General features: G+C 54.8%; 1 protein-coding gene across 13 annotated transcripts in view; it reads left to right on the top strand.

Moving 5' to 3' along the window:
• USP20 (ubiquitin specific peptidase 20) overlaps positions 1 to 26725 on the top strand; it is a 38398-nt gene that overhangs the window by 9522 nt on the left and 2151 nt on the right. For 2 of the 13 annotated variants that reach the window (XM_081066294.1, XM_081066296.1), the window contains exons 2-26: positions 1814 to 1924; positions 3129 to 3225; positions 5610 to 5663; positions 7152 to 7214; positions 7563 to 7694; positions 8710 to 8806; positions 9234 to 9303; positions 10670 to 10783; positions 11758 to 11836; positions 14237 to 14684; positions 14952 to 15092; positions 15410 to 15525; positions 15736 to 15908; positions 16515 to 16609; positions 18930 to 18963; positions 19171 to 19216; positions 20106 to 20286; positions 20368 to 20494; positions 20822 to 20991; positions 21074 to 21155; positions 22101 to 22209; positions 23161 to 23263; positions 24555 to 24626; positions 25045 to 25217; positions 25469 to 26711. In XM_081066294.1, the coding sequence (XP_080922420.1) occupies positions 3145 to 3225; positions 5610 to 5663; positions 7152 to 7214; positions 7563 to 7694; positions 8710 to 8806; positions 9234 to 9303; positions 10670 to 10783; positions 11758 to 11836; positions 14237 to 14684; positions 14952 to 15092; positions 15410 to 15525; positions 15736 to 15908; positions 16515 to 16609; positions 18930 to 18963; positions 19171 to 19216; positions 20106 to 20286; positions 20368 to 20494; positions 20822 to 20991; positions 21074 to 21155; positions 22101 to 22209; positions 23161 to 23263; positions 24555 to 24626; positions 25045 to 25205 (2748 nt within the window). In that variant the 5' untranslated portion in view covers positions 1814 to 1924; positions 3129 to 3144 and the 3' untranslated portion in view covers positions 25206 to 25217; positions 25469 to 26711. Of the gene's footprint in view, positions 1 to 1813; positions 2002 to 3128; positions 3226 to 5609; positions 5664 to 7151; positions 7215 to 7562; positions 7695 to 8709; positions 8807 to 9233; positions 9304 to 10669; positions 10784 to 11757; positions 11837 to 14236; positions 14685 to 14951; positions 15093 to 15409; positions 15526 to 15735; positions 15909 to 16514; positions 16610 to 18929; positions 18964 to 19170; positions 19217 to 20105; positions 20287 to 20367; positions 20495 to 20821; positions 20992 to 21073; positions 21156 to 22100; positions 22210 to 23160; positions 23264 to 24554; positions 24627 to 25044; positions 26716 to 26725 lie in introns of those variants that run through there. The other 11 variants (XM_081066290.1, XM_081066291.1, XM_081066287.1 and 8 more) reach the window with 9 other exon arrangements.

Below are 26725 nucleotides of genomic sequence, written 5' to 3' on the forward strand. Positions count from 1 at the left end.
TTGACCAATATGTGCAGGTCTAATTCTAGACTCTGTTCTGTTTCCTTGAGCCACGTGTCTACGTTTGAGCCAATGCCACACTAACTTGATTACTGTAGCTTTGTTGAAAGCCTTAAGTCATATGGTGTAAGTCTTCCAACTTTGTTCTTTTTCAAAATTGTTTTGGCTATTGTAGGTTTTTTGCTTTTCTATCTAAATTTTAGAATCAGCTTGACAGTTTCTACAAAACAACCTGCTGGGATGCTGATTGAGATTGCACTGACTCTAAAGATCGATTTGGGGAGAATGGACATCTTAACAATTTGGGGTGTCCTAATCCTTGAACATGGTATATCTCTCCATTTATTTAGATCTAATTTAATTTAATGGATAGGAAGATTCAGTGGTCGTCATTTTTAATGGCTATATAGTGCAGCAGTGTGTGACTGTGTCATTCTTTATCTGGTTGCCTGTTGTTCACTTAGATTACATCCAGTTTCCCCCCTTTATAAACAGTGTTACAGTGGACATCTTTGGAGTTCTTTGCGCTCACCCTTGATTACTTACTTAGAAAAAAATCTGTAGCCAGGTTAATCCTCTTGACTGTTCTTGCCCTTTGCCTAATGTAAGCTGGCAGTGATTTGTATGCAGTGGGATGTGGAATGCCAGTGGTCTGGGCTTCTTTTGGCAATGCCCAACAACATAGAGATTTAGAACAGAGGTCAGCAAATGGGCAGCAGGCCAAGGTAGTTTTGTGGGGCCTTTGAGCTAAGAATATTTTTAAAACATATTTTTAATGGATTATAAATGTTGTTTAAAAAAGAACAAACTGTGATAAATATTGATGTGGCCCACAAAGCCTAAAATGTTTACTACCTTGTACTTTATAGAAAAAGTTTGCGGACCCCTGATGTAAAGCAAGGTACCCCACCCACTATTTGCTAGTGAAGGACTGACCCTGGCCAAGTTTCTTCGTTACTTAGGCTCCAGTTCTGTTTCTTCATCTGTTAAGCAGTGAGAGCACATAGAGGGTTGTTAGCCACCGGGCTTTTTATTTTATTTTATTTTTTCTCTCTGAAGTTGCAGGAACCTAAGTAGTCTGATTGTACGCGTGAATCCAGAGTGAGCCTGTCACTGTCACCCTTGTCCTGGGCACTGTTTGTGGCACTGGGAGTCAAGCTCACAACCTGGCTCCACCGTGTAGCTGGAGAGATGGGGCACATACCAAAGACACCGAACCCATACACACACTGCAACTCGAAACAGTGTGGGACTAGCAGCAATCCAGTGCACTTGACCTCTGTGCAAACGATAAAAAAAAAACCTAAAAATCTGGTTTCAAGTGAGGAGGCTTGGAATTTAGAACCTTCTAACCCTATCATTGTCATGTGACCATTTTGAATGTTAGCCTCTAACTGCCTCTCCCTCTTTGAACTGCCCACATCTGGGAGACTGTGGCCCTCTGAGGAAGGGGGTGGGCACTGGCCACATGTGGATAACCCTGGTTGTGCCTGTAGCCTGGGGTTGCTCAGCACTTGGGGGTGCAGCACAGGGTCCTTGGGAGATTCAAAGATGATCTGACGGTCCCAGTGGCATGTGCGGAGGGGGTTGAGCCATCTATCTAGAGGTTTAAGGGGCTGTGGCAGCCACAGGAAGCAGTAGTTGAAGAGGCCCGGGGGCCCTCTCCTGCAGACCTGAAAGGTCGTCGTTCTCAGAGATCACAAAGGTAACGCCCAGCAATGACTAGTGTGGGGTTCGCTAGCACCCCTGGTCGGTGCTAAGAGTGATTTTTAAACAACGCAACTACATGAAGTACACTGGTTTGTTCCCCCAGGTTCCCTGCCGGAGGTCTGCACGCACTCCTGCCTGCCACGGCCCACCACTGTCCACTGCCTCGGAGAATGCAGATGTTAGCTGTTTCCTGGGGGTGTCGCTATACACAGAGGTAGGCTCCCAGCATCCCCCACTCAGGTGGAGCCCGTAGGTACCAACTGAGGAGGAAGTACGGAGTTTTCTTTTTAGGTGAAATAATGGAATCATGGTTATGCTTTCTTTTCTCTTTTCAAGTCCTTTTAGAAAAATTTACACAGATGAAATGATGTCATACCTGGGACTCGCTGCAAAACAAGCGGAAGTGGGAGGTTGAGGTGAAGCAGGGGTGGCCATGAATTGTTGATTGTTGAAGCTAGGGGATGGGTATGTGGGAATGCACTCTACCGTTCTGTCGACTTTTGCGTTGTTCGTATTTTCCATAAGTTAAAATGTGAGCGGGGACTTGGGTTTCAGCTTAGCTCTAGCACTCCTGAGGCCTGAGACAAGAAAGAACCCCTTTCCTAGTCTGTAAAATGAGGCTAATCACAGCTGCCGCCAAGATCTCGGGGGCAGTTTGTAGTGAAATAATGCGTGGAAAGCACTTCGCCAGTTGCCTGGCATCTAATCCACACCAGTAACTCCTGTTCTGGCTGGGAGCCTTGGCCATTCAATGCCTGGCTGGCCATTTGGGGCAGGGTGTGTCTTGTAGGGGGAGGCCTGGGAGTTCACCCCCCTCCAGTGCACACATGGCCCCTGCTTTTTCATTAAACCACTCTGGACTCCACTTACGTCTTTGCTTGGTTTGGACTGTTTTTTGGCAACACTTTAGAAGTAGAGAATCAGCAGTCAGATTCCTGGGTGTGATTTCTACTAAAATATTGAGTGGTGGAAGCATTTATTCAGTTATTTATTTTTAAACATTTTCATTAGAAATAATTATAATTCCCAGGAAGTTGCCAGAAAAGGTACCGGGAGGTGCCACGTACCCTTCACCCAGTTCCCCCCAGGGGCACGTCTTTGGTCTGCCCATCTGTCCTCTGTCTGTCTGTAGTACAGTATCACAGCCACAAGGCTGACACTGGTACAACCCACAGAGCTTATTCCGGCTTCACCGGGTGTACACACACTCACTGGGAACCCTCTGAGCAGCCCACTGGGGTGGTGTCGTCTTCCTCCTTAGGCCCCAGACGAGGAGAGAGAGGCTCAGAGAACTTGAGCAGCTCCCTCCTCACGCAGCCCAGAACCGCCCACTGAGACCAGACACATGCCCTTCACCGCTCGCCTGCCTGCCTCCTGGGAGCCATTGCCAACCTGGCACTGCTTGTGTTTTCCTGTAGGTGAGCCCAGGCCAGAATGGGGGACGCCAGGGACCTTTGCCCCCACCTTGACTTTATAGGGGAGGTGACCAAGGACGACTTGCTGCTCAAATCTAAGGTAAAGGGTCAGACTTCATGGGGCTGTGGCCCACACCTCCGGGCCTCTGCGTGGGTGAGGCGCGAACGTTTCTGGAGCAGTGGAAGCACTGGCTCCCGACGGTCTTTGCTCATCCTTTTGTGCAAATGGAAGAGCTGGCGTCTGTTTGGGAGCTGTGCCCTAAGGGCCATCAATTATCATCTAGACCAGTCTATCTGGGCGCCACGGATGCCCTGTCATTAGCTGCCTGGAGCCGGTGCACAGAGCCTTTCCAAGGCACAGAATGAATCAGGCTTTGAGACTCCACGGGCGGTTTTTATACCCATGTGACCTGAGGAGCATTCTAGGGGGCCCGAGGCAAGAAAGTGGGCCTCTCTGAGTAGGGGGATGTGTCATCATCTTTCTCTGTTAAATTAAAATTTTTTGAATAGGTAACACTTTCACATGGTTCAAAAATGTGTCCCCCTTCACCAATAAAATCTTAAAAAACAAAACAAAAATGAAAGACTATAAGAATAATAAATGTCAAGAAGTCTCCCTCCCACCCCCTGCTCTCTCCCTCCCCAGGTAACCAGTTACATTAGTTTCTTTTGTAATTTTTCAGAGTTTTTTAATGCAGATATATGCAAATATGCGTGTTTTTCCCTTTTCCCCTTTATTACATAAAGGTAGCATCCTGGAGACACTTTCGTGACCTACTTTATTCCCATGACAATGTATGTTGGAGCCCTTTAGACGTTGGTCCACAGGGACACCTTTCTCATCGTTTGTCTTGAGGTTGTGTCCTATTTCATCATGTGAACTCCATAACTGACCCTCTGTGGGTGGACACCGGGGCTCTTTGCCGCCTCCTGACAAAACGAACAATGTTGAGATGGATGGCCTCATAGAAATGTCCCTGTCACATGGGCAGAGCCCTGTCCAGCACACAGTCCCAGAACTGCGGTCATTGGGTGAGATTCCTCCTGTCGGCTCTTCCTTCCAGGCTCCTAATGCCCGCGTGCAGCCTCCCCGCGCTGCCGGCAGCTCCTGGGTGGCCTGGCCTGAGCTGGTATAGACTGGCCTGTGTGAGGGGTCAGTCCTTCAAAGTACCTGTGGCTTCTTTCGATATAGTTTCACTTCTTTGTGTGGCCAAGAGGGGGTACAGAGCAAGGCTCGGGCACATTTCCATGTCTACTGCGGGTTTCTTTCTGCATCTGTGAGACAGATCATGAGGATTTTCCCTCCAGAGGAGGCAGGAGTAGGGGACCCTGAGAGCAGGGAGATGAATGAGGTGGAAAGAGGGAGGCTGAACATGGGACGATGTGGGCTGGGAGGTGGCAGCCTTTGGAAGAGTTAGTGCTTCTACCGTGGAAAGACCAGGAGCGTTGGAGCTGTCTCAGGCCTGCATCTCAGAGAGCGTGCTTTCAGCACCTCTCTGAGCATCCAGAAATCTACAAAATGAAGCCAACATTTTAAAATTCCAGAAGGGGCAAGGATGTGAACGGGTAGCTCATAATGAAGAAAAATAAACCATCTCATTTAGGTCACTGTATTTCAGGGTCTCTTTGTTACCACAATTTAAATTGTGGCCGAAAAAGTTATTGTTTAGAACTCATAGGGTAGCTCTGCCATTCTCAACACGTGGCTTTCATCTCCAAGTCCAAGGTGGTTGCCTCAGTTCCTGCCCTCACATCTACGTTCCAGGCACTGGAAAGAAGAGAAAGAGGAAGGGTAGTGCACAGCTCGGAGGTGGCACGTGTCGCTGTGGCTGTTGTCCCATCAAGTAGAACTGAGCTCTGTGGTCACAGTGGGGGCTGAGAATAGTCTCCAGCTGGCTGGCCAAGTGCTCAGCCAAAACTCACACGTTCTGCTATTGAAGCAAGAAGGGGAGATATCAGTAGACAAGAAGCACACTCTGTCTCCCAGACCACCAGTCACCTGGGTGTTTTCTGTGGTCAACAAATAGATTGAGCTCCTAATTTGTACCAGGCCCTGTCAAGTCACAAGAGTAGATAAAACAGACCGCCCCTCTCATAGAGCCCATAGTCTCGATGGGGAGAGAGCCTTAAATAAGTAGTGCCACGAAGGCAGAGTAGAAGGTGTGATAAGAGAGCATGTTAAGGGGTTTACGTTTCAAATGGTTTTATTGAAAATGTTTTTGCAGGTACAGAAAACAAAATTCAAACAATAAAGTGTAAAGTGTCCCTTGGGAAACCGAATTTAGATGGGTGGGCTGGTGAGGGCCTTTCTGAAGCAGAAAAGCCTTAAGCCAAGACATTTAGGGTGAGAGACATTTAGGGTGCCCGTGTGTCAGCGGAGGCAGGTGTGTAGCTGCCCCTAGGCTGCAGCAGGCCGGGGCTCCGTGAGCGCCTCCCACAGGCTGCTCTCACTTTGCTCTTCCTCTCTCACCTCACCTTACACAGGGAACCTGTCAGTCGTGTGGTGTTACTGGTCCGAACCTGTGGGCCTGTCTGCAGGTAAGGGGTCTTGGCAGCTGCTGGGGGCGTGGCGTGCGGGGTGGACTCTGTGTTGGGAACATCCGTCCCCTCTGGGCACTGCCAGCGGGGGCACACAGAGCAACAGGGCGTGGATGTCACAGACGAGTTTCCCAAGCCAAAAGGGCTCCAGTGTCAGCGAGTTCCTGGGCTGGCTGCTTTGGCAGCCATTGAAAACGTCAAGAGTGAAAAGCAGGGCGGAGAAGACTCTGAACTAGATGAATCCATCTGCATAGGAGGCACAGCTCTCCACACGCGGTGTGTGTGAGCCTCGAGGCAGGCCCCGTGGCTCTGAACCCCGGCACTGTTAGAGCCGCCTGGGCCTTCGTTTCCCGCCTGGAAAGTAGGCGCCACAGCACTGACGACAGTCCCGCCTTGGGGTTGGGGTAGAATTTGATGAGGTAATGCCTGTGATGGGCTTATCAGGGTGTGTGGCCCAGAGACAGTATCCAGGAAACTGATCGTGCTTTGATAGTTTTTGTTTATTAAAAAGGATAGCAGATATATCAAAACATGATAGTTGTCAGTGGGTGGTAGAATTATGGGTAATTTCCTTTTTCTTTCCTCTGTAATTTGGTAGTATTTTCCAAATTTTCTACAAGTATGTCTTGCATTTTGTAATCATACTAAAAATGATTGTTACTGAAGATTTCTTTTAAAATAAATGTAAGTAGAAACAAAAAGGAGATCCTGACGGGCTGAAGACATTACCATTCAAGTCTGTCTTTACAGAAGACACCGGGGCCCCCAGGGGCCTCTGGCCTGGTCCTTTCGGGCCTATCCCTCAGTATAAAGTAGATTGCAAGACTATCTGGGCCCCCAGGGGGACAGCAAGAAGTATGGGACATGGTCCTACCTCTTGGGAGCCCCCAGACCCCAGAGAGATACAGAAACCTTGTACAGAAACTGACGCGTCCTCTGTGACTTGGAAGGCACCCCTCTCCCTGGTGCTCCCTCCAGTGGAGAGGCTGGCAGGTCACTGGGTGGAGCTCCACAGCGGAGACACCTCTGAGCTGGGCCTGGTGGGTGGTAGCTTTGGGATAGGAGAGGGCCAGTCTAAAGGCAGGCCCCACTGCCTCTGCCCATTCCACGTCCCCTGTTAGGAAATGGCTGTGAGACCCAGGCTTACCCACCAAAATACGGATCCCAATAACTGGCCCATCAGGAAGCTGGTGAAAAGGGGGCCCGTGGAGGTGGGGAGGCTTTGCCCAGGTCGAGCTGTGGCCCTGACTGGTCTTGTTACAGGAGAACAGCCGCCTAGGGCACGCTTCCCATCTCACTTAGGGAGCAGGGGCAGCTTTTATGGTGGCCATCGCTGCCCCGTGCAAATTTCAGGGGTGTAAATCTGTGTTCCTGGGGGTGGCAGGGTCTTGATCCCTGTGGGACCTGTGGGTAGAGATGGGGACATGGGTTCACTCTGCTGGCACCGTCCTCTCGGCCAGCCCAAATCCACTCCTCCCCTCTCCCCAGGTCGCCTGCCCCTACGTTGGCTGCGGAGAGTCCTTTGCTGACCACAGCACCACTCATGCGCAGGTGAGCGTGGTGGCCGGGAGCAGTCAGAAAGCCCAGAGTCCAAACCCCTGCCAGCTGCCTCCAGCTCCGTCTGCCCGCTCTGGGCCTCAGTGGCTTGTCTACAGAGTGGGCATAATCCTAGCAGAGGCCAGAGCTAATGCAGGTGCAAGTACTTGGCACGTGTGTGTGTGTTTGACCCATGGCAGCCCTCGGCATCCCTGGCTGGTGGGTGAGCAGATTCTGAGCTCCAGGCCTCTGTCCTGGCAGGGCCTTTTACTGAGGCCCGAGGGCTAAGGCAGCCCCGATGCAGGCCTGGGGCACCTATTAGACCAGTCTTTCCTTGACCTCATTTTGGGTCTTGCCTTGTAGGCTAAAAAGCACCACCTGACGGTGAATCTGACCACGTTCCGGGTATGGTGTTACGCCTGTGAGAAGGAGGTGTTCCCAGAGCAGCGGCTGGCGGCTCACCTGCCAGGCTCCTCGCCCAAGTTCTCCGAGCAGGTAAGGAGTTGCAGCAGAGTCAGTTTGGTTGCTGATGTGTGTTGAGGGTGGGGCAGTGTGACCCAAACATCATTGGAGCCCTAATTAGTGGATCCCTGATGGTCTATTCCTGGTCACCATTCCCAGGTGACTCAGAGGAGCTCATGTCAGCACATGCTCGCTGAGCCCCAGTTATGTGCCGAAGCTCCAGTGGGGCACTGAAGCAGAGGTGACTGGGAGCAGGGCCTGCCTTGGAGAGCTCGCAGGCTGTGGGGCTTGGGTGAGCCTGGGCCCGGGGGCCAGCGCGGATGCTTCCAGACCTACAGAGAACCCATGGGAACCCCCGACCTAAAACGGATCCCAAGAGAGTCAGGAGGAGTCAGTACAGCACCCTTCTCCATGGGAAACGCCTGGAAACCACCTGGGCAGTGGTGGGTTCCTGTGCAGCCCTTATAGGTGGCGGGCTCAGTGAGCCATGCACGGGGACTGGGCGTCTGGTGGCGGTCAGTAAGCCAGGGTCAGACTGGCCTGCTGGAGTAGGTGCTCCGGGGAGGCCCAGGCGTGCCTGTGTTCATTGTGTCTATCAGTGACTGTCACGTAACAGGTGCTCGATAGTGTTTCTGGAACACATTCATGGACATGGTAGATGGTTGTGATGTTTTTTACAAAAATGTCTATAAAACAATGCATACAATACCCCGTTGTTGTTTTTTGTGGGTGGGGGGAGTTAAAAATCTATACAGATACATGTAGATTGTTAACAGTGGTTGTCTCAGGAAGGTTGGATTGCATGTTGTTATTGTTTGTTTCTATTTTTTCCCCAAGTTTATAATAAATAAAATAAATAATTATTCATGATTGCAAATAAGATGCCAGTTCCCAGGGTGAGGCTGCCCGTGCCAGCTCTTTCCTCGCTGCCCTCTGCTCAGGCGGGCTGCCTCAGGGCCGGCTTGGGTCTGGGCAGCTGGGCCCCCTCCCCTCAGGAGGCACATGGGCCTCGGACCCCCCTTCTCCTCACTCTGGGTCTTGAATGCAGGACCCTCCGCTGCCCTCCCACCCTCTGAAAGCTGTTCCTATTGCCGTGGCTGATGAAGGAGAGTCCGAGTCCGAGGACGATGACCTGAAACCTCGAGGTGACAACCTCTGGAACGATAGCCTCAGTGCGGGGCGGGAAGCGCCGCGTGCCCTGGGCACGGGGAGGCGTGACAGATGGCCCACGTAGTGTGGTGGCTTCCCTGGGCGTGCTCACCACCCAGCCGAGTCCTCCCCGGTCTCGGCCGTGTGACCCTGGGCCTGCACAGAGCAGACAGCGGGCTGGGCTGGGTGGAGGGCGCAGTTGTCCTGTTTCGTCCACTCAGGTGACTGTTGCTGTGTATGCGGGAGCTCCATTCACATACTTGGCAGATCTCTGCGGTGGACCACCAGCCACTGTGTCCTCCTCTGGTTGGGTCCTGGGGGCTCCAGAGCCACAGCTCCCCTGCGGGTGTGACCTGTGAGGGTCCCTGGCTGGGGCAAGGCACTCACCTCCCCTCCCCTCCCCTGTGTGCGCTGGTTTCCTAGGTCTCACGGGCATGAAGAACCTCGGGAACTCCTGCTACATGAACGCTGCCCTGCAGGCGCTGTCCAATTGGTAAGTCGTCACCTCATCCTGGTGACAGGGTTAGGAGCTGTCCCCGGGGGCCCGGAAATAGCAGTAGCAGCCCCCAGGCTGTGGTGCCCAAGGACACGTGTATAATCAGACCCCCTAAAAACACACCTGCCCTTTGACCCAGCAAACTCCTGTCGGAGTTTATCCTAAGGAGATAACAGAGGTGCGGAGAGAGTTGTCTGTGCAAGGACGTTTATTGTTTACGGGACAATTTAAATGTCCATAGAGTCGCAGTTCACTGTAGTGCTGCAGGAGAAAATGGTGCGCGAGTATTGCAATGGGAAGGGGTTCAGAATATGGTCAGTGGGAAAAGGGAGGTTATAAAGCTTTGTCTGGTGTAATCCCGTACAAAGGGATGGGGAGATATTAACCCTCATCCAGGAGGGGCTGTCAATTCCATGAGGCAGGGGCACGTCCCATGCCTGGCACACAGGTGTGTCACCTGGTAGGGATTCAGTGTGTGTATGTGAGGGAGGGAGGGGGTGTGAGGCATGGAAAGTCTGGAAGGGTATGCCCTCAAGTGTTAGAGTGGCTACCTTCACATGGTAGATTAAGGTCGGTTATTATCGTTTGCTTATCTATATTTTCTAGTTTTTCTACGATGAGTGTATTTCTTGTGTAATGAGATAAGTTTTAAAAACATAAGCAAAGGGGGAATGAGGGAGATGCTTTCCGGCTGGGGAAGGTTTCACTGAATGGGCTGGCAGGAGGAGCAGGTGTGGTTTCTGTCTCATTCATGTAACAGCCGACCCCTGACCCCACCGGCCCTAAAGTGGGAAACTCAGTTGACCTGGGAGAGGACAGGGGCTGCCTTAGTTTCCTGTGGCCGCCATAACATAGTCACGGACCAGGTGGCTTAAACAACAGAAATGTATTCTCTCTCCGTTCTGAGGCTGGAAGTCCAAGGTCCAGGTGTGGGCAGGGTTGGCTTCTTCAGAGGCCTCTCTGCTTGGTTTATGAATGGCCCCCTTCTCCTGTGTTTTCACGCCATCTTCCCTCTGTGCAATTTTCCTGTTCTTATAAGGACACCAGGCATATTGGATTAGGCCCCAGCCTGATGACCTCATTTAACTTAATCACCTCTTTAAAGACCGTCTCCAAATACAGCCACATTCTGAGGTCCTGAGGATTTGGGCTCCCAACATATGAAGTGGGGGGGACACAATTCATCCATAACACATGGGGTCCTTGTAGTTGGCAGGCTTTTCTGGCTCCAGGGGGCTCCAGTATGTCCCCCACACAAGCACTTGCCACACAGAAAGCTTTTGCTTCTCCACCCAGCTCTCTAAACGATGCCATGTTCCCCTTCTTTTCTCCCCTGACCTGGCGCACTGCCCTGGTCGCCCAGCCCTCCGCTGACCCAGTTCTTCTTGGAGTGTGGTGGCCTGGTGCGCACAGACAAGAAGCCGGCCCTGTGCAAGAGTTACCAGAGGCTGGTCTCTGAGGTCTGGCACAGGAGACGGTGAGTGACAGCCCCTGACTCGGGCAGGAGTGTGGGACGTGGGTCTCCCCTCAGCCCCTCATCAGGCTCCTACCGTACTCTGCCCCCTGTAATACTTACGGCTGCCCTGCGAGGTGAAGGCATAGCCAGCCTGATTTTTTTGGGGCAACTGAGGTTTGGAGAGATTTAAGTATCTTACTCAAAGTCACACAGCTTGTGAGAGATGGAGCTAGAGTTTGAACCTGGCGTCGATCCAAGCCAGCAGCCACTCTGCACATGTGTGTGCCAAGGCGCAGACACGTGTTGTGACCACTCCTAGGTCTCAGACACAACTGTGCTCGTAAGGAATGTCCTAAGAGCTGGCTGGCCCTTTGGCTCAGTGTGAAATGAACTTAAAGACCAGAAACTTGAATTAGACCTATTTCTCTAGAAAAAGTCAAAATCAGGAATAATTTAAAATGACAGTATAAAAATATGCTTAGTGTAGAAACAGATTATACAGAGCACGATGCAATGTAATTCCCATTGTATAGGAGCCAAGTTTGTTTCATGTATCCCTGTATGTGATTTTGTAAATGATTCTGTATTTTCATGGAAAAATCTGGAAATCTTAATGGTAGTCATCGTGGGGCGGTGCTCTGAGTGGTGATGGGCTTTGTTGGGCTTTTCTGAAATTTTAGAGTTTTCAATAATGAAAAATCTTTTTTACTTTTGAAATCAGAGAAACTACAATAAATGTTTTAGAATGAAAACAATTTTAACGTAGGTTTGTGGTGGGCCATGGCCAGTCAAGAGCCCCTGGCCTAGGTGAGTCATGACTTGACATTTTCCTGACTGTAGACATGTGCGAGCCTGCTGGGACCCTTAGCCAGGTCGGCACCTTCCCCAGGTGCCTCACTGAGTCTGAGTCTGCCCTGCCGGCGGGCTGCTGCCAGGCCTCACGGGCCTGAGCTCGGAGCAGGCCACCTGCACTAATGGGTCTGGTCTTCCTGCAGCCCAAGCTATGTGGTTCCCACCAGCCTGTCCCACGGGATCAAGTTGGTCAATCCGATGTTCCGAGGCTATGCCCAGCAGGTAGGCCATCCGAGCTGCCCAGGGGGCACCCAGGTCCCTTGCCCACCAGGCCTGGCTCTGAAACCACGACCAGCATGGAAAATGGCAACAGCCCCTACATGTTCCTCTCGCTGCCTGAGCCCTTCACGTGTGAGGACATTGGAGCCTCCCAGCAACCTGCTGGTGTTCTCCCCACTGGACGGATGGGGAGACTGAGGTTCAGTGGGCGAAATCACTTGCCCGGGTCACATGGCTGGTACATGACAGAGGGGAAATCTGACCTCAGGTGGTTTAACTCCAGAGTTTATGTGCCTTGGCACTACATTTAAATCGGGATGCGGTTTCTCGGTTTCCAACCCATGGGCAGAATTTTTCACTTTTATTAAAGTAAACATTTGGTTACAAATTTTGTAAATCCGGAGAGCCCCGTTGAAACTGGTATCTTCTATTGCATAAAATCATGAGACCAAGACGAAGCAGCGTGCAGCCACATATATACCTCAGCCCCACGCTGAGCTAATAATGGTCCAGGGCCCTGCCCCAGGCTGTCACACAGCTGGGTTGCTGTCTGGGTCGCTGTTTCTGCTGCCTGGATGCGGGGGCCAGGTACAGAGCAGTGGTCACGGGAGGGATGCCTTCAGCCCCCACGACCCCGCCTCTCACCCTTTCCTGGGACGAGGGCTGCTGGGCGTTTCTCTGCTCACACCCGCCGTCGGGTGAATGCCAGGCTCCTGACCCAGAAGACCTGTGCTACCGGAATACCACCGTTTTGGGAGAACAATAATATCTACACAGTGGTCAGAACGCACCGTTTATTAAGTGCTCACCACCTGCCACATAGGTACAGTCCTGTTTATAGTTGTACAACTCTCACAGTGCCCTATCACCGCTCGCATGTTACAGGTAAAGAGCTGAGGCTCAGAGAGGTTCTGCAACTCTCTCAGGTCACACAGCACGTAGTGGCAGGCCTAGCTGAGCTGTCCCGTCCCTCATTCTGACAAAGGGTCTTGCTGGCCCTCAGGCTCTCAGTGAGGACATGGAGGGCCACTCGCTGCTGCCTAACAGCTGCCTGGACTCCAGAAGCATCCTTTTCTCTGGCTCTTGGATGTCAGCAGAGGACGTTTCTGAGTCTGAAGCCAGAGGCTGCTGCCATGCTTCCACATGGCTTGAGACTTTAGCACCGACCACAGAGTACTTTTGTTAAGAGGACGAACCAGAAAGAAAAGTAGATGGCGTGTCAACAGCCTGTTTCTTAAAAGAACCTTCCAGCGCCCCTGACACAGGACACACCTCTCCTCCCCCCTCCCTGATGCCAGATAAGCTAGTGGCTCATTTTTTTGATCTTCGAGTTTGGCACTTGGGCTAAGGACATGCATGTAGAGCCCACTTTCCCTCTACTAGAACGGAGAGAACGAGGCCCCTGTGCCCACATCTGATGTGGGGCTTTGGGTGCATGGCTGGGTCTGGCTGCTACATGACGCCCGCCCGCCTCGTGTGGTTCAGGAATTGGGCGGGAGGTGGGGGCTGCTTCTGGCACCCAGGTCAGGGGCTGTGAGGGACAAAGCTGGACTTTGAGTCGAGTGTCCCAGCATGACACCAGGTGCCCTCAGCTGTCAGAGCCTGTCACCATCTTCAGACCTTGTAAAGCACTTCCTGTGTCTGCCACTCTTGGTGGGGCCCAGTGGGCAGGTTGTGCCAGAGGCCTCGCTGCCCTGACTTCCTGTGGGTAGTGACCTAGTCAGAGAGTAGTCAGAACACAAGTGTCACAGCTGTAATTTGAGCCCTGAAGCGGCAGCTTCGTCCGCGTCCTGCGCAGGTCAGGGGGAGGTGAGATCCTGCCCCCAGAGCCTGTAGTCATGCCACACGTCCCAACAGCAAGGGAAGGTGTGGGCGTGGGGACTGGGCGCAGGGAAAACCAAAGGCGGGGTGGGGGGTGCAGACCACCTGGCCTGCGGGTGGCCTTTCTCCCCTGGGATCGGAGCTGAGTGCGCCCTCATGAGCACATGCACCTTCAGTGTCCCCGTCTTTCCACGGGCTTCCTTCCCACCCCCCGTGTCGCCGCCTCTAGGGAGCAAGGTGACTCGAGCACTGAATGTGACACCTCCGCTCTCTCCCACACCGAGTTGGAAGCAGGGCTAGAGTCAGATGGACACGGTGGGGATCTCGGCTCTGCGGCCTCACTGCTGTGTGAGCTGGGAGGGGACCCTCAGCCTCTCTGAGCCTCGGTGTGCTCAGTAGAATGGGGGTTAGGACAGAACTGCCATGAGGCCACTGCGAGGGGCCGATCACACCCACTCAGGGTGCCAGCGAGGGCCCGCTAGAGACGTGACCGGCGTCCTCGCCAGCAGAAGCAGTGGGGTGCTCACAGCAGGTCCTCCCCAGCCCCAGGGGAAGCGCTGCTGACACAGCCCCTGGTTCCAGGACACCCAGGAGTTCCTGCGCTGCCTGATGGACCAGCTGCATGAGGAGCTCAAGGAGCCGGTGGTGGCGGCGGCAGCGGCACTGACAGAGGCTCGGGACTCGGACTCGAGCGACACAGATGAGAAGCGGGAGGGCGACCGCAGCCCGTCTGAGGACGAGTTCCTGTCGTGCGACTCAAGCAGTGACCGGGGTGAGGGTGACGGGCAGGGTCGTGGCGGGGGCGGCTCGCAGGCCGAGACGGAGCTGCTGATCCCCGACGAGGCCGGCCGCGCCATCTCTGAGAAGGAGCGGATGAAGGACCGCAAGTTCTCCTGGGGCCAGCAGCGCACGAACTCCGAGCAAGTGGACGAGGACGCAGATGTGGACACCACCATGAGTGCCCTTGAGCACCAGCCCACTGAGGCTCAGCCCCCGTCTCCGCGGGCCACCAGTCCCTGCCGGACACCAGGTACCGGACAGCCCTGTTTGTCCAGCACCTACTGAGTGCCGAGCGCCAACATGCAGGTGCCCGATCAGTTCTCCCACGTCCCTGGGCCGTTTCTACCACAAGTCCCAGCTTCCGGGTGAGAAATCGGCTAACTGATGGGTCCAGACGCGCTTAGGTAATAAAGCTGGAGTGGAGTGGGCCCAGACAGGACACACAGTGGGTTCAGGCCTCGGTCCTGTTAGGAGGTGTTTGGCTGCCCTGGCCCAGCACGGTCCCCTTTGTCCCCAGAGCCGGACAACGAGGCCCGCATGCGCAGCGCCTCTCGCCCCTGCAGCCCTGTCCACCACCACGAGGGCCACACCAAGCTGGCCAGCAGCCCTCCTCGAGCAAGCCCTGTAAGGATGGGGCCATCGTATGTGCTCAAGAAAGGTTCGGAGGGTCAGGCGGGGAGGGTCGGTCAGCAGGGCAGCCCCAGCTGGATCTCGGGGCTGGGCATGGAAAGCGAGCCTGTGGCTGCCATTTTCGAGCACTCACTACCAGGGGCTAAGCTCATGCTTGTCCCTGACCCCCCTCATAGCACTGGGACATGAGCGGGGAGCCCTATCTTGCAGACCGTGACTGAGGCACCAGGAGGTGACGTGCATACTCAGTCAGTGACCCCATGTCCCGGCCAAGCAAGCCCCACGCCCACCCCAGGCCCCAGGCGGGCTGCAGGGCCTGGGCCCAGTCCTGCGCTGTGCCCCCAGCCCAGGTGCCGAGTGCCGGCAGCCGGAGGCGGAAGGAGCAGCGCTACCGCAGCGTCATCTCGGACATCTTCGACGGCTCCATCCTCAGCCTCGTGCAGTGTCTCACCTGTGACCGGGTGAGTGCCTGGGGGTGCAAAGGGGCGTTCAGCCTTCAGCAGCCTCGGTGGTGCTCACTGGGGTTAGGGGTGGGGGGCAGGTTCTCCACCCGTTGCCCTGTGCCCTACACCCGTTAGCTGGTGGCTGGGACTCAGGGTGCTGGCTCGGCTTGGTCTGGGCAGGGCGGAACCCTGGAAGGTGGAGATGCAGGCTGACCTTCCACCCGCCAGGTGTCCACTACGGTGGAGACATTCCAGGATCTGTCGTTGCCCATTCCTGGCAAGGAGGACCTGGCCAAGCTCCACTCGGCTATCTACCAGAACGTGCCAGCCAAGCCAGGCGCCTGTGGGGACAGCTATGCTGCCCAGGGCTGGCTTGCCTTCATCGTGGAGTATATCCGACGGTATGCCCCCTTCTGCCCTCTGAAGACACAAGCTCACCCTGGCCTGGACTTGCAGCCTGGGCAGGCGACATCTTAAACAGCAAAGTACAAGCATTTGTAGGGATGAGGGCAGAGTCCAGAAGCGAGCTTGAGGATGCAGGATGCCTGGGAATTAGCCAGGTGGGGTGGGGGTGTCCCTATCCACACTGGGATGGCCTGGATTGGATGGGCCCTCAGATTGGAAGACAGGGAACAACGGGAGTGACCAAGTGGCAGCTAGAAAGGAGGTTGGCAGCTGGAAGGCAATGGGCGGCTTTCCGTAGCTCCCATTGTGCCACGATGCCTGCTTTACCTGCCTGATGTTAGGAACCTATACTCTGCCCAGGGGACGGCCAGCGTGATCAGGGCTCCTTTACAGATGAGTAAGGAGAGACTCAGGGAGAGATGACGTCACTCTCCCAAGGACACCGAGCTGCTGGCTGGAGGTCCCAGGTGTCTGGCTCCAGACCTCTGCCCGTTCTACCCACTGGGCTAAGCTGCCTCTGGGCTGGAACAGACCTCCGCCCCACATCGTACCGTTGCCCAGGCCCTGGTAGCACTCCCACCACGCCTGTTCTGTCTCTGTAGGTTCGTGGTATCCTGTACCCCCAGCTGGTTTTGGGGGCCGGTCATCACCCTGGAAGACTGCCTCGCTGCCTTCTTTGCTGCTGATGAGCTGAAGGGTGAGTGGCCCGGGCTGGCTGGGGCGAGGTCTCTGGGTCAGCATACAGTACGAGGTTTCCGGGCTTCACTGTCGGTATCCCAGCCCTGCCTGCCAGGCTGGGCTTGGGACTGCATGTTCTCCTAGCCCAACACCTTGTAGTCTTAGGGGTTCACATGCTTTGCTTTGCTTACCAATTTGGTGGACAAAAATGATATCGTGCTTTAATTTTGCATTTCCTTGTTTATTGATGAGCTTGAATTTTTTTTTTTTTTGTAAGGGTATTAGCTGTTAGGATTTCCTATTTTGAAATTTCCCATTCCTGTCCTTTTCGTATTTTTCTGCTGAGTCTGGCTGGGACTTCCAGTACTATGGTGAATAGGAGTGGTGAGCGTGAACACGCTTGTCTTGTTCCTGAACTCAGAGGAAAAGCTTTCAGCTTTTCATCGTGGATTATGATGTTAGCTGTGGGCTTGTCATATATCTTCTGTATTATGTTGAGATATGTCTCCTCTACACCCAATTTCAGAACTTTACCATGGAAAGATGGGTACTGAAATTTGTCAGCTGGTTTTTCTGCGTTTATTGAGAGGATCACATGATTTTTATCTTCATTAATGTGATGTATCATGTTTATTATTTGCATATGTTGAACCATCCTTGCAGCCCAGGGATAAATCCCACTCGATGGTGGTATATGATCCTTTTAATGTGCTGTTGAATTCGGTTTGCTAGAATTTTGCTGAGAATTTTTCCATCTGTATTCATCAGGGATATTAGCCTATAGTTGTCTTGTAGTGTCCTTACCTGGCTTTGGTGTCAGGGTCATGCTGGCCTCATGGAATGTCTTTGTGAGTGCTCCCTCCTCTTCCTTTCTTTGGAAGAGTTTCAGAAGGATTGGCATTAATTCTTCTTTAAATGTTTGGTAGAATTCACCAGTGACATCACCTGGGCTTTTCTTTGTTGGGAGGTTTTTTTATTACTCCTTCAATCTTAGTCATTATTGCTTGGTTCAGATTTTCTATTTCTTCATGATTCAGCCTTGGTAGGTTGTATGTTTCTAGGAATTTATCCATTTCTTCTAGGTCATCAAATTTGTTGGTGTATAATTGGTCATAGTAGTCTCTTACAATTCTATTTTCAGTTGGAATGTCTTTTTCATTTATAATTTTGTTTATTTGAGTCTTCCCTTTTTTTCTTGGTTAATCTAGCTAACGGTTTTCAATTTTGTTTATCTTTTCAAAAAACAGCTCTTAGTTCTATTGATTTTTTTTTAAAAATTGTCTTTCTAGTGTGTTTCATTCACTTCTGCTCTAATCTTTATTATTTCCTTCCATCTGCTAACTTTGGGCTTTATTCTTTTTCTAATTCTTTGAGGTGTAAAGTCAATTTATTTATTTGAGATCTTTCTTTTTTCTTAATGTAGGCATTTATTGCTGTAAAATTTCCTCTTAGTACTGCTTTTGCTGTATCCCATAAGTGCTGGTATGTTGTATTTTTATTTTCGTTTGTCTTAGGATCATTTCTGATTTCCCTTTTGATTTCTTTGACGCAGTGGTTGTTCACGAATGTGTTGTTTAATTACCACATATTTGTGAATTTTTTAGTTTTCCTTTTATTATTGGTTCTAGTTTCATACCATTGTGGTTGGAAGAGATACTAGATATGATTTCAGTCCTTTTAAATTTGTTAAGGATTTGATTTCAGTCCTTTTAAATTTGTTAAGTCTGGCTTTGTGGCCCAACATATGGTCTGTTCTGGAGAGTGCTCCATGCACACGTGTGCAGAACACGTTCTGATGCTGCTGGATGGAATGTTCTGTGTATGTCTCTTAGGTTTATTTGATCTGTAGTGTTACTCATGTCTGCTGTTCCCCGATTAATTTTCTGTCTGGTTATTTATCCAGTGTTGAAAGTGCAGTATTGAAACCCCCTACTGTTATTGTATTGCTGTCTAATTCTCCCTTCAGTTGTGTTAATATGTTTTAAATATTTAGGGACTCCGGTGTTGGATGCGTATGTATTCACAATGGTTACATCCTCTTGATGAGTTGACCCCTTTGTCACTATACAGTGACCCTCTTTGTCTCTTGTAATGGATTTTGATTGAAAGGCTATTTCAGCTGACGTAAGTGTAGCCAGTCCTGCTCTCTTTTGGTTACCACTTGCATGCAATCTCTTTCTCCATTCCTTCACTTTCAGCCTGTGTGTGTCCTTTAAGCTAAAGGAAGTCTCTTGTAGGCAGAATATTGTGGTTTTATTCCTTAAGCATAAATCACTATGTGCACTTCTGCTCCCCATTTCCCATCCCTGCTAACCTTTGTCTCTATTTTACTGCCCTAGGTGACAACATGTACAGCTGTGAGCGGTGTAAAAAGTAAGTGTGTGTATTCTGGGGGCTTTTCCCCAGTTTCCCATTTCTACCCTCTGTGCTCTATCTATGTTCCACACACTTCCCATGAGTTTCCCCCAGAGACTTCGATCCTGACCTCATGGAGGTGACCAGGGTGGGAGGGGTGCTTACCTGGCCCCTCGGCTGCCACACTGGGTCACTCACCATCTCTCGTGGGCTGTCTCCTCCCAGGCTGCGGAACGGGGTGAAGTACTGTAAGGTCCTGCGGTTGCCTGAGGTGAGTGGAGCAGCTCCCCACCACCTCAGCCTGCCTGGGCTTCTCCACACTAATGTGTGGCAGCGTGCTGGGCAAAGGCTGACGCCTCCCTGACTCCCAAGTTTAGCTCCCTTCTGAGCTAAAGAGGCCTGTGGCAATGCTGCTGCTTAGGCTGCAGGACCTCCTTCGAGGGTTTGCAGATGCAGAGGGCTCATTTTTCAATTTGTAACTTGGCGCCCTTTCTCTCGTCAGCGTGAGGTAGGTATAGGGGGCGCCGAGGCTACCACCTGGAATAGGCAGCTGTGGGGGCAGGGAAGGGTGTCGGGGAAGGCCTTTCTGAGGAGGTGGCGTCTGAGGGAGCCCTGAGGATGTAGGCTGGTGTCAGCCTCGAGGGGAGAGGGAAGAAGGAACAGTGGGCAAAGCCGCAAAGCAGGAATGGGCTTGGCTGAAGCAAGGAAGGCCCGTGCGGCTGGAGCACAGAGGAGTGTGGCCCAGGATGTGGGTCCCTGGGACAGCCGCACAGGTTAGGGAAGCCCCTGGAGAAGCCCTCAGAGCCTGTGCCAGCAGAGCTCGTTGTCAGAGTTCTTCGGATGGTGAACTCAACAGGCCAGTGGCAGTCAGCGTCCTGTGCAGACAAGAGCAGCTCTCGGGCCGCCGAGCCTGTGCCTGTACCATGGGACTGAAGGGAGCCCCGCCGGCTCCCATGCAGAGTTCTGCCTCAGACGGAGTCAGTGGGCAGGACCCCTCAGCAGGCCTCTGGCTGCTGGGTTTCTCGTTTCCATGACAAGACCTGAGTGGGTCAAACAGTGGGCGAGTGGGTGTCCTGGAGCCCTGTCCCGAGGCCCTGTCAGGTTACCAAGGTCACAGGGCCCTGGCCAGCCCTGGAGTGACCGGTGCTCCCCTCCCCCAGATCCTGTGCATTCACCTGAAGCGCTTTCGGCACGAGGTGATGTATTCCTTCAAAATCAGCAGCCACGTGTCCTTCCCCCTCGAGGGGCTTGACCTGCGCCCCTTCCTCGCCAAGGAGTGCATGTCCCAGATCACCACCTATGACCTCCTCTCGGTCATCTGCCACCACGGCACGGCAGGGAGTGAGTCTGGCCACCCCCACCCCCCCCCCGCCCCTACCCCCGCCCTGGGGCATCTGTGACCGGCCTGCTCTCCCACCGCAGGTGGCCACTACATCGCCTACTGCCAAAACGTGATCAACGGGCAGTGGTATGAGTTCGATGACCAGTATGTCACTGAGGTGCACGAGACTGTGGTGCAGAGTGCGGAGGCCTACGTCCTCTTCTACAGGTGTGCGCCCTGGGCGGGCGTGGGGGGGGGCCTGCGTCTGCTGACCTGTGGGCCTGGACGTCCTGCCACCCAGGCCTTGACTCTGGGCGCTGTGGGGATGCTGGAGTCTGGAAGGTTTGAAGGCCCAGGGAGAAGCATTTCAGTTTTTAAGAAAGAGCCCTCTGACTGTTAGAAACCCGAGGAGTCGGGTTTGGTCTTTGGGACGTGGGGTTGGGGCGGTGGGCGTGGCTCTGAACTCCCCCCTGGACAGGGTGTGGCCGGTGCCCCTGCATGGCGGTGCGCCCAGGCACAGCTGCTCCTCTGTCTCCCTGCCTCCCCCATGCCCAGGAAGAGCAGCGAGGCGGCTGTGCGGGAGCGGCAGCAGGTGGTGTCCCTGGCCGCCATGCGGGAGCCCAGCCTGCTGCGCTTCTACGTGTCCCGAGAGTGGCTCAACAAGTTCAACACCTTCGCTGAGCCAGGGCCCATCACCAACCACACCTTCCTCTGCTCCCACGGAGGTGAGAGCGCCTTCTCGGCGGTCGGTGTGTGGGGCGGGTGAGCCGAGCCCCCACCTCCCCCTCTCTGCACCTTCCTCCGCAGGCATCCCGCCCAACAAGTACCATTACATCGACGACCTGGTGGTGATCCTGCCCCAGAACGTCTGGGAGCACCTCTACAACAGGTAAGATGCCAGGGCTAGCCGCTTCCGGGAGGCCAGCCTGCCCCTGTCCAGGCCAGCACCCAGCTGGGGAAGGACTGCCACCATGCGTCCGACGCTGCCTTCCACTCCGGCAGCAGACGGCACGGGGGCAGCGGTAGGGACTTCCCTTGCAGCTGTGTCTGCAGTGAAAAAGACGCACGTCACGTGTGGGCATCCAGGTGGATCCTTCCAGTGGCAAGGGGCAGAGAACGCGCTCCAGCAACAGCGAGCATGTTGGCCTCTCACAGACGGTCCTGGGCGTGCGTGCTGGCTGCAGGCCGTGCTGCCTGGCGTCTCTCCCCAGCCCCAGGTCTGGCTCAGGTGGCCTTGGGCTTGTGCTGCATGGGGCCTTCCAGGTTGAAGTCCCTCAAGACCAAGAGTGTGGCTCTCTTGTTGAGGATGTGCCCAGGCCCGGGTCCCTCTCGGCTAGGCAGACAGGATGTGCCACCAGCAGATGGGGAAGGAGAGGCCAAGGAGTCGTGTCTGCCCGGCCTCTCATTGGACTGGTTTTGCCCCATCCACGTGAGGTCAGGCGCAGAGCTGGTGGATGGGTCGGAGTCCCACAGGGAGCTCGTCCCAAATCCTGTGGGATCCTCCCTCCTACCTGCACAAGGACCTGCAGCCTCTCCCAGTAGTCAGGAGAGGAAGTGAGGACATTTGCCCGTTAAGCAGACACTTGTGCCATATTGGCCCGGGGGCAGGCGCGCTGCTCGGTACTATGGGCTTCTTGCCGGTCTAGGGAGGAAGACAGACAAGGAGACAGGCCGTGCCCAGGGTGCCGAGGGAAGCCAGTGCGGGCCTGATGGGAGGGCCTTCCGGACGGATGAGGGGGCCTGGCCCAGTCCCACTGCCTGGCCCACCGGGACCCGCCCCTCAGGGCTTGTGTGTGTGTCTCTTTCTCTCTCTGTTCCCCCACCGTGGGTGCAGGTTTGGCGGCGGCCCTGCCGTGAACCATCTGTACGTGTGCTCCATCTGCCAGGTGGAGATTGAGACACTGGCCAAGCGCAGGCGGGTGGAGATCGACACCTTCATTAAGGTGTGCAGGTGGGAGAAGCGTGGGGGAGCCCGGCCTCCAGCCCCTGCTGGGGGGGCCTGCGGACTCGGGGACGAAAGGGCCCTGTGCAGTCAGGTTCTGTTTGGACGGTGTGTTCTGTGGAGACCAGAGGTCTGGCCAGACATTTAAGGGTTTCGCTGGCAGGAGGGTTGGGGTAGTAAGGTTAGGTCCGTCCGCCTGGCGTACTGTGAAGCAGCGGTTAAAGGGTTAGGGTGCTACTGTTTGGGGTCGCATGGCTCTTTCTGGTGGGGGCTGTCCTGTGTGTTGTTGGAGGGTTAGCAGCGTCCCTGGCCTCTAGCTGCTCGATGCCAGTGACAACTGAAATCACCCCCAGACACTGGCAGGTATCCCCTGGGGGGGCAGAGTCCCCTGGTTGTGAACCACTGGGTTCCACAAATACATGGATTCAGGGAAAAAAGCAAGTTGCAAAACAGGACCCACTATAATCCATTTGGGAAAGGGACTTCTGCAATGGACATAGGTGTGTGTGTGTGTACAGAGGCCCAGAGGCCACCCTCTGTGGTGCCACTCAGAACAGGGGACTCTGGGACCCTCTGCCATGTAACAGTAGTGTGTGAGGTAGAAGACGCCGAAGGACACGGCGCTGTGGCCATTGAAACATGATCCAGTCAGAGCAGTTCGTGAGCCAGTCAGTTCTATGAAGTGAGGACAAACAGCACTGACCATGTGATCTCAACTGAGTTTTCAGGAAGTTATGGAACAGTCACTCACATGTTAGTGGCCATTGTGGGAGTGGTGGGTCGTGGGAGACGTTTGTTTATTTTGAACTTGTCTGGAAGTTCTAAATGGCCTACCCTGAGTATCTAGTGATGTGTCAGAGGGGGGAGGATTTGTGGGTGTCGGGATCTTCACGCTGACCTTCCCTTTTGCTCCCCCTCTCACCCCTGACCCCGCACCCCCACCCCCACCCAGCTGAACAAGGCGTTCCAGGCCGAGGAGTCGCCTGGCGTCATCTACTGCATCAGCATGCAGTGGTTCCGGGACTGGGAGAACTTCGTCAAGGGCAAGGACAACGGTGAGTTGGGCGGGGGCCTGGGCACAGCGCCTGGCACTCCACCCGCCAGGAGGGACTGCGGGCTTTCCATCTGCTCGGAGTGACCAGGAGGGGGAGGCCGGGCCGTGGCCCTGAACCCCAGCGGACGCCCAGGGTCGTGCCTGTCTAGGAGGTTTTTGGTGCCACCCCTTCAGGTCAGCGCCCGCCCCCCGGGGGTTAGCAGAGGACGCAGGTGCTCTTCCAGTGTCCCCACCCAGGCCAGGCCTTGTGGCTGCAGTAGGCCCAGAGCCAGCTTGCTCTGACCTTCCCCTCCCGTCTACCCGGCTGATGCCTGCTGGAGGCTGCCATCCCCTCCTGCCAGGCCCCTGGGCATTCTGTTGCCCTGTATAATAGGTTTTAGTTGACAGATGGCTTCAGACTCTTTGGAAGGACTAAGACACTGTGTCCTCTGACCCCTTGACTCACTGAGGTGGAAACAGACCCCTCCCAGGGCAGCTCCCAGAGTCCCCCGCAGTCCGGCAAGGAACAGCAGAGCCCCAGCCCTGGCCCACAGGGGCCACCCTCACCGCCCTCGAGCCCCACACATGGGCTCACAGACCAGGGTTTGGGGCCTGGCGGGGTTGGCAGGGCCAGTAGGTTCTGTGTCCTGGCCATTTGCCTTCCAGAACAGAAGCACCAGCCTGAAAGGGTTGGTGCCTCACTGCCATCTGGCCCTGCTGGGTGGCAAGGCTACCAGACACCCTGCGGCCTCCCTGGTGTGGGGGGCAGGTGGGCGTGGCTGTGCTCGAGCACCCCGGTCCAGCCTCACTGCGCCACCTGGGCCCTGCCTCCTGCCAGCTCTGAGCTGGGTGGTTACTTCCGTCTCTAAGCAGTTCTCTTCTCACACGGCTGTCGAGGATTACAGGAGCTACTGGGGCACATGGAAACGGTGCTCAGTGAGTGGCAGCTGCCGTCAGAGATTAGGGCGTTGTTCACCTGGCACTAGCCCCCGCCCCCCACACCTAGGGCCAGGAATGCATGTGTGTGTGTGTCCCAGCATCCCCCCTGCTGGGTCCAGGGATGCCGCGAGGCCTCCTGGCTCTCTGACTGCTGCAGATGGGCACTTGCTGCCCCAAGCACCTCACCCCGTAGGACTTTACACTGACCCCTCAGGCCCAGGACTGAGCCTGAGGAGCCTCTTCGAGATCACAGGTGTTGGGGTCACACCTTGACACTGCCTCTTCTCTGTCGGGTCGAGGGCCATGGTGGAGGCTGGGACTGGGGCTTCTTCCCGCTGGGCAGAGGTGCTGAGCCCGAGCTCTATCGGTTCCAGAGCCCCCTGGGCCCATTGACAACAGCAGGATCGCGCAGGTCAAAGGAAGTGGCCACATCCAGCTGAAGCAGGGTGAGTGTCACCGGCTCCAGCGCCGGCCTCCCAGGTGTCCCCGTCACAGCCCTTCCAGGAGCCCCACTGCTGCCTGAGTCAGGATGAGCCATTCACCTGAGTCCAGGCCCAAGGCCCAAGCAGATGGGCCAAGGCGCTTGGCCTCTGTGTGGGTCTTCAAGACCCCTCTGCCCCACCCCAATCCTCTACCATCTTCACCTGCCCACCCTTCATGTGAACCCCAGTGGGCTCCTCGGAGAATGCATGTTGTACTGGAAGGTCCTGAGATTTCCATTGGGCAGCTTTGCACAGAAGCCCGTGGTTGCCCTCCCTTCCCTCAGGGGCCTGGCCCTCCCAGAGACCCCATTGCCAAGACCGTGGCTTCCTGGAGGGGACGAGGGTGAACCAGCCCTGACCAGTGGCCTCTTGGGCCCTGCAGGTGCTGACTACGGGCAGATTTCAGAGGAGACCTGGGCCTACCTGCACAACCTGTATGGCGGCGGCCCTGAGATTGCCATCCGCCAGAGTGTGGCCCAGCTCCAGGACCCAGAGAGCTTACACGGGGAGCAGAAAATCGAAGCTGAGACCCGGGCCGTGTGACTTGGTGGGCCGGTAAGTCCCCTCCTCCCTCTCCAGAGACCCTCTCGTGTCCCCTAAGTTTTGGAAGAGCGTGTCCCTGAACACACCTTCCATGAGGCCGCTTGGAAGGACCCTTGAGTGGGCCCCGCCGGGCCAGGTGACCAGGGGCCCCCACAGGGCCCGCCTTTGCCCTCCTCCCTGTGGAGGGCGTGTTTGTACCCGGAGGAGAGGCTGGTGCTTTGGAAACCAGACGTGTGGAGGCAGAAAAGTTGTCTGGTTCACAGTGAGTGACGCTGGAACTAGGAAATACGTCCACTTCAGGCTTCTTTAAACGACCAAGACTCTGTGACGTTAACTTGGGTCTTCGTCCTGGCAGTGCCCACGTGTCACTACCATCGTTGTCGTGTCCCCATCCCAAACTGCCTTCTCGCAGCTCAGGCCCAGCCTTTGTCCCTGGAGCTCTCAGTCGGGCTGTGGCCTTGGGACAGAGGGTCGGGGAGTAGCTGCTGCGTCGCAGGCATTGCCCACCGGGAGCCTGGTCCAGCATCCGAGACCCACAGGTAGTGTTGAAGCTGGAGCAGCGTGCCCAGTGCCCAGGCAGCAAGGATGCTGCCACTTCCTCCTGAGGCCCCGCCTCACCCCTGCAGCTCCCAGTTGTCACAAAAAGACTCCGGAATCCTGCTGCTCTCAGTGGTTTGGCTGCAGACTAACGACTCGACTCGTCTGAGCTTGGGACCGGGTGGGGGTCTGTTTCTGGAGGCAGCTGGTCCCCTTCCCCCCGGGGATTGGTTGTAACTTGCCCCCGGCAGGGAACCGGATGACAAAACAAAATAGTTCGTGTTGCTATCGTTTGCCACTCGTGGCTTCCGTGGGAGCTGACGTCAGAGAACAGTACTGCCCTTCGTCCCCAACACTGTCCAGCTGCGTGGAGAAGCTGCCCACACAGGTGTGGCACTGGGGCCGCTCTCACACATAAGCCCCAGGAGTGTGTCCTCCAGATGCTGAGCGAGGCCACTGCAGGTGTGTTGGGACCGCAGAGCACAGCTTCCGGTGGCACCTCCAGTGGCACTTCCAGTGGCACGGAAGCCCCTGGACGAAACAGCAGGGGGCGAGCTGCTCACCTCGTCAGGACCAAAGCGAACACAGGGGTGGGGAAAGGTCCTGGGATCAAAGCCCCCAAATACTGTGGCCTTCAGCCTCTGCAGAAGCAGATGTCATGGAAATGGCAGCAGGCAGTTCGGGCAGAGCCCCTGAAGCTCTTGCAACATGTCGCGCACGGCTGTGATCTCGGTCTCCCGGATCCGGTTCCTCCCCCACCGACAGACAGCACGCGATCAAAGAACAAGACACTGTTGGAATTTCTTGACGTTTGCTACAGTCTTTTGAAAGTTGCTGCTACAGCCAGAGGCGACCCCACTGCAGGGCTGTGTGACGAGAGATTCCGCGGTGCAGGCTGTTGTCTCGCCCCACGTCTGTGTGGTCTGGCCTGTGTTCAGGTGTCATAATAAATCCATACGCGTCCCCCACAGGCCGTGCTGGTG

The sequence above is a fragment of the Rhinolophus hipposideros genome (assembly GCF_964194185.1).
Source record: "Rhinolophus hipposideros genome assembly, chromosome: 11".
Lineage (NCBI taxonomy): Eukaryota > Metazoa > Chordata > Mammalia > Chiroptera > Rhinolophidae > Rhinolophus > Rhinolophus hipposideros.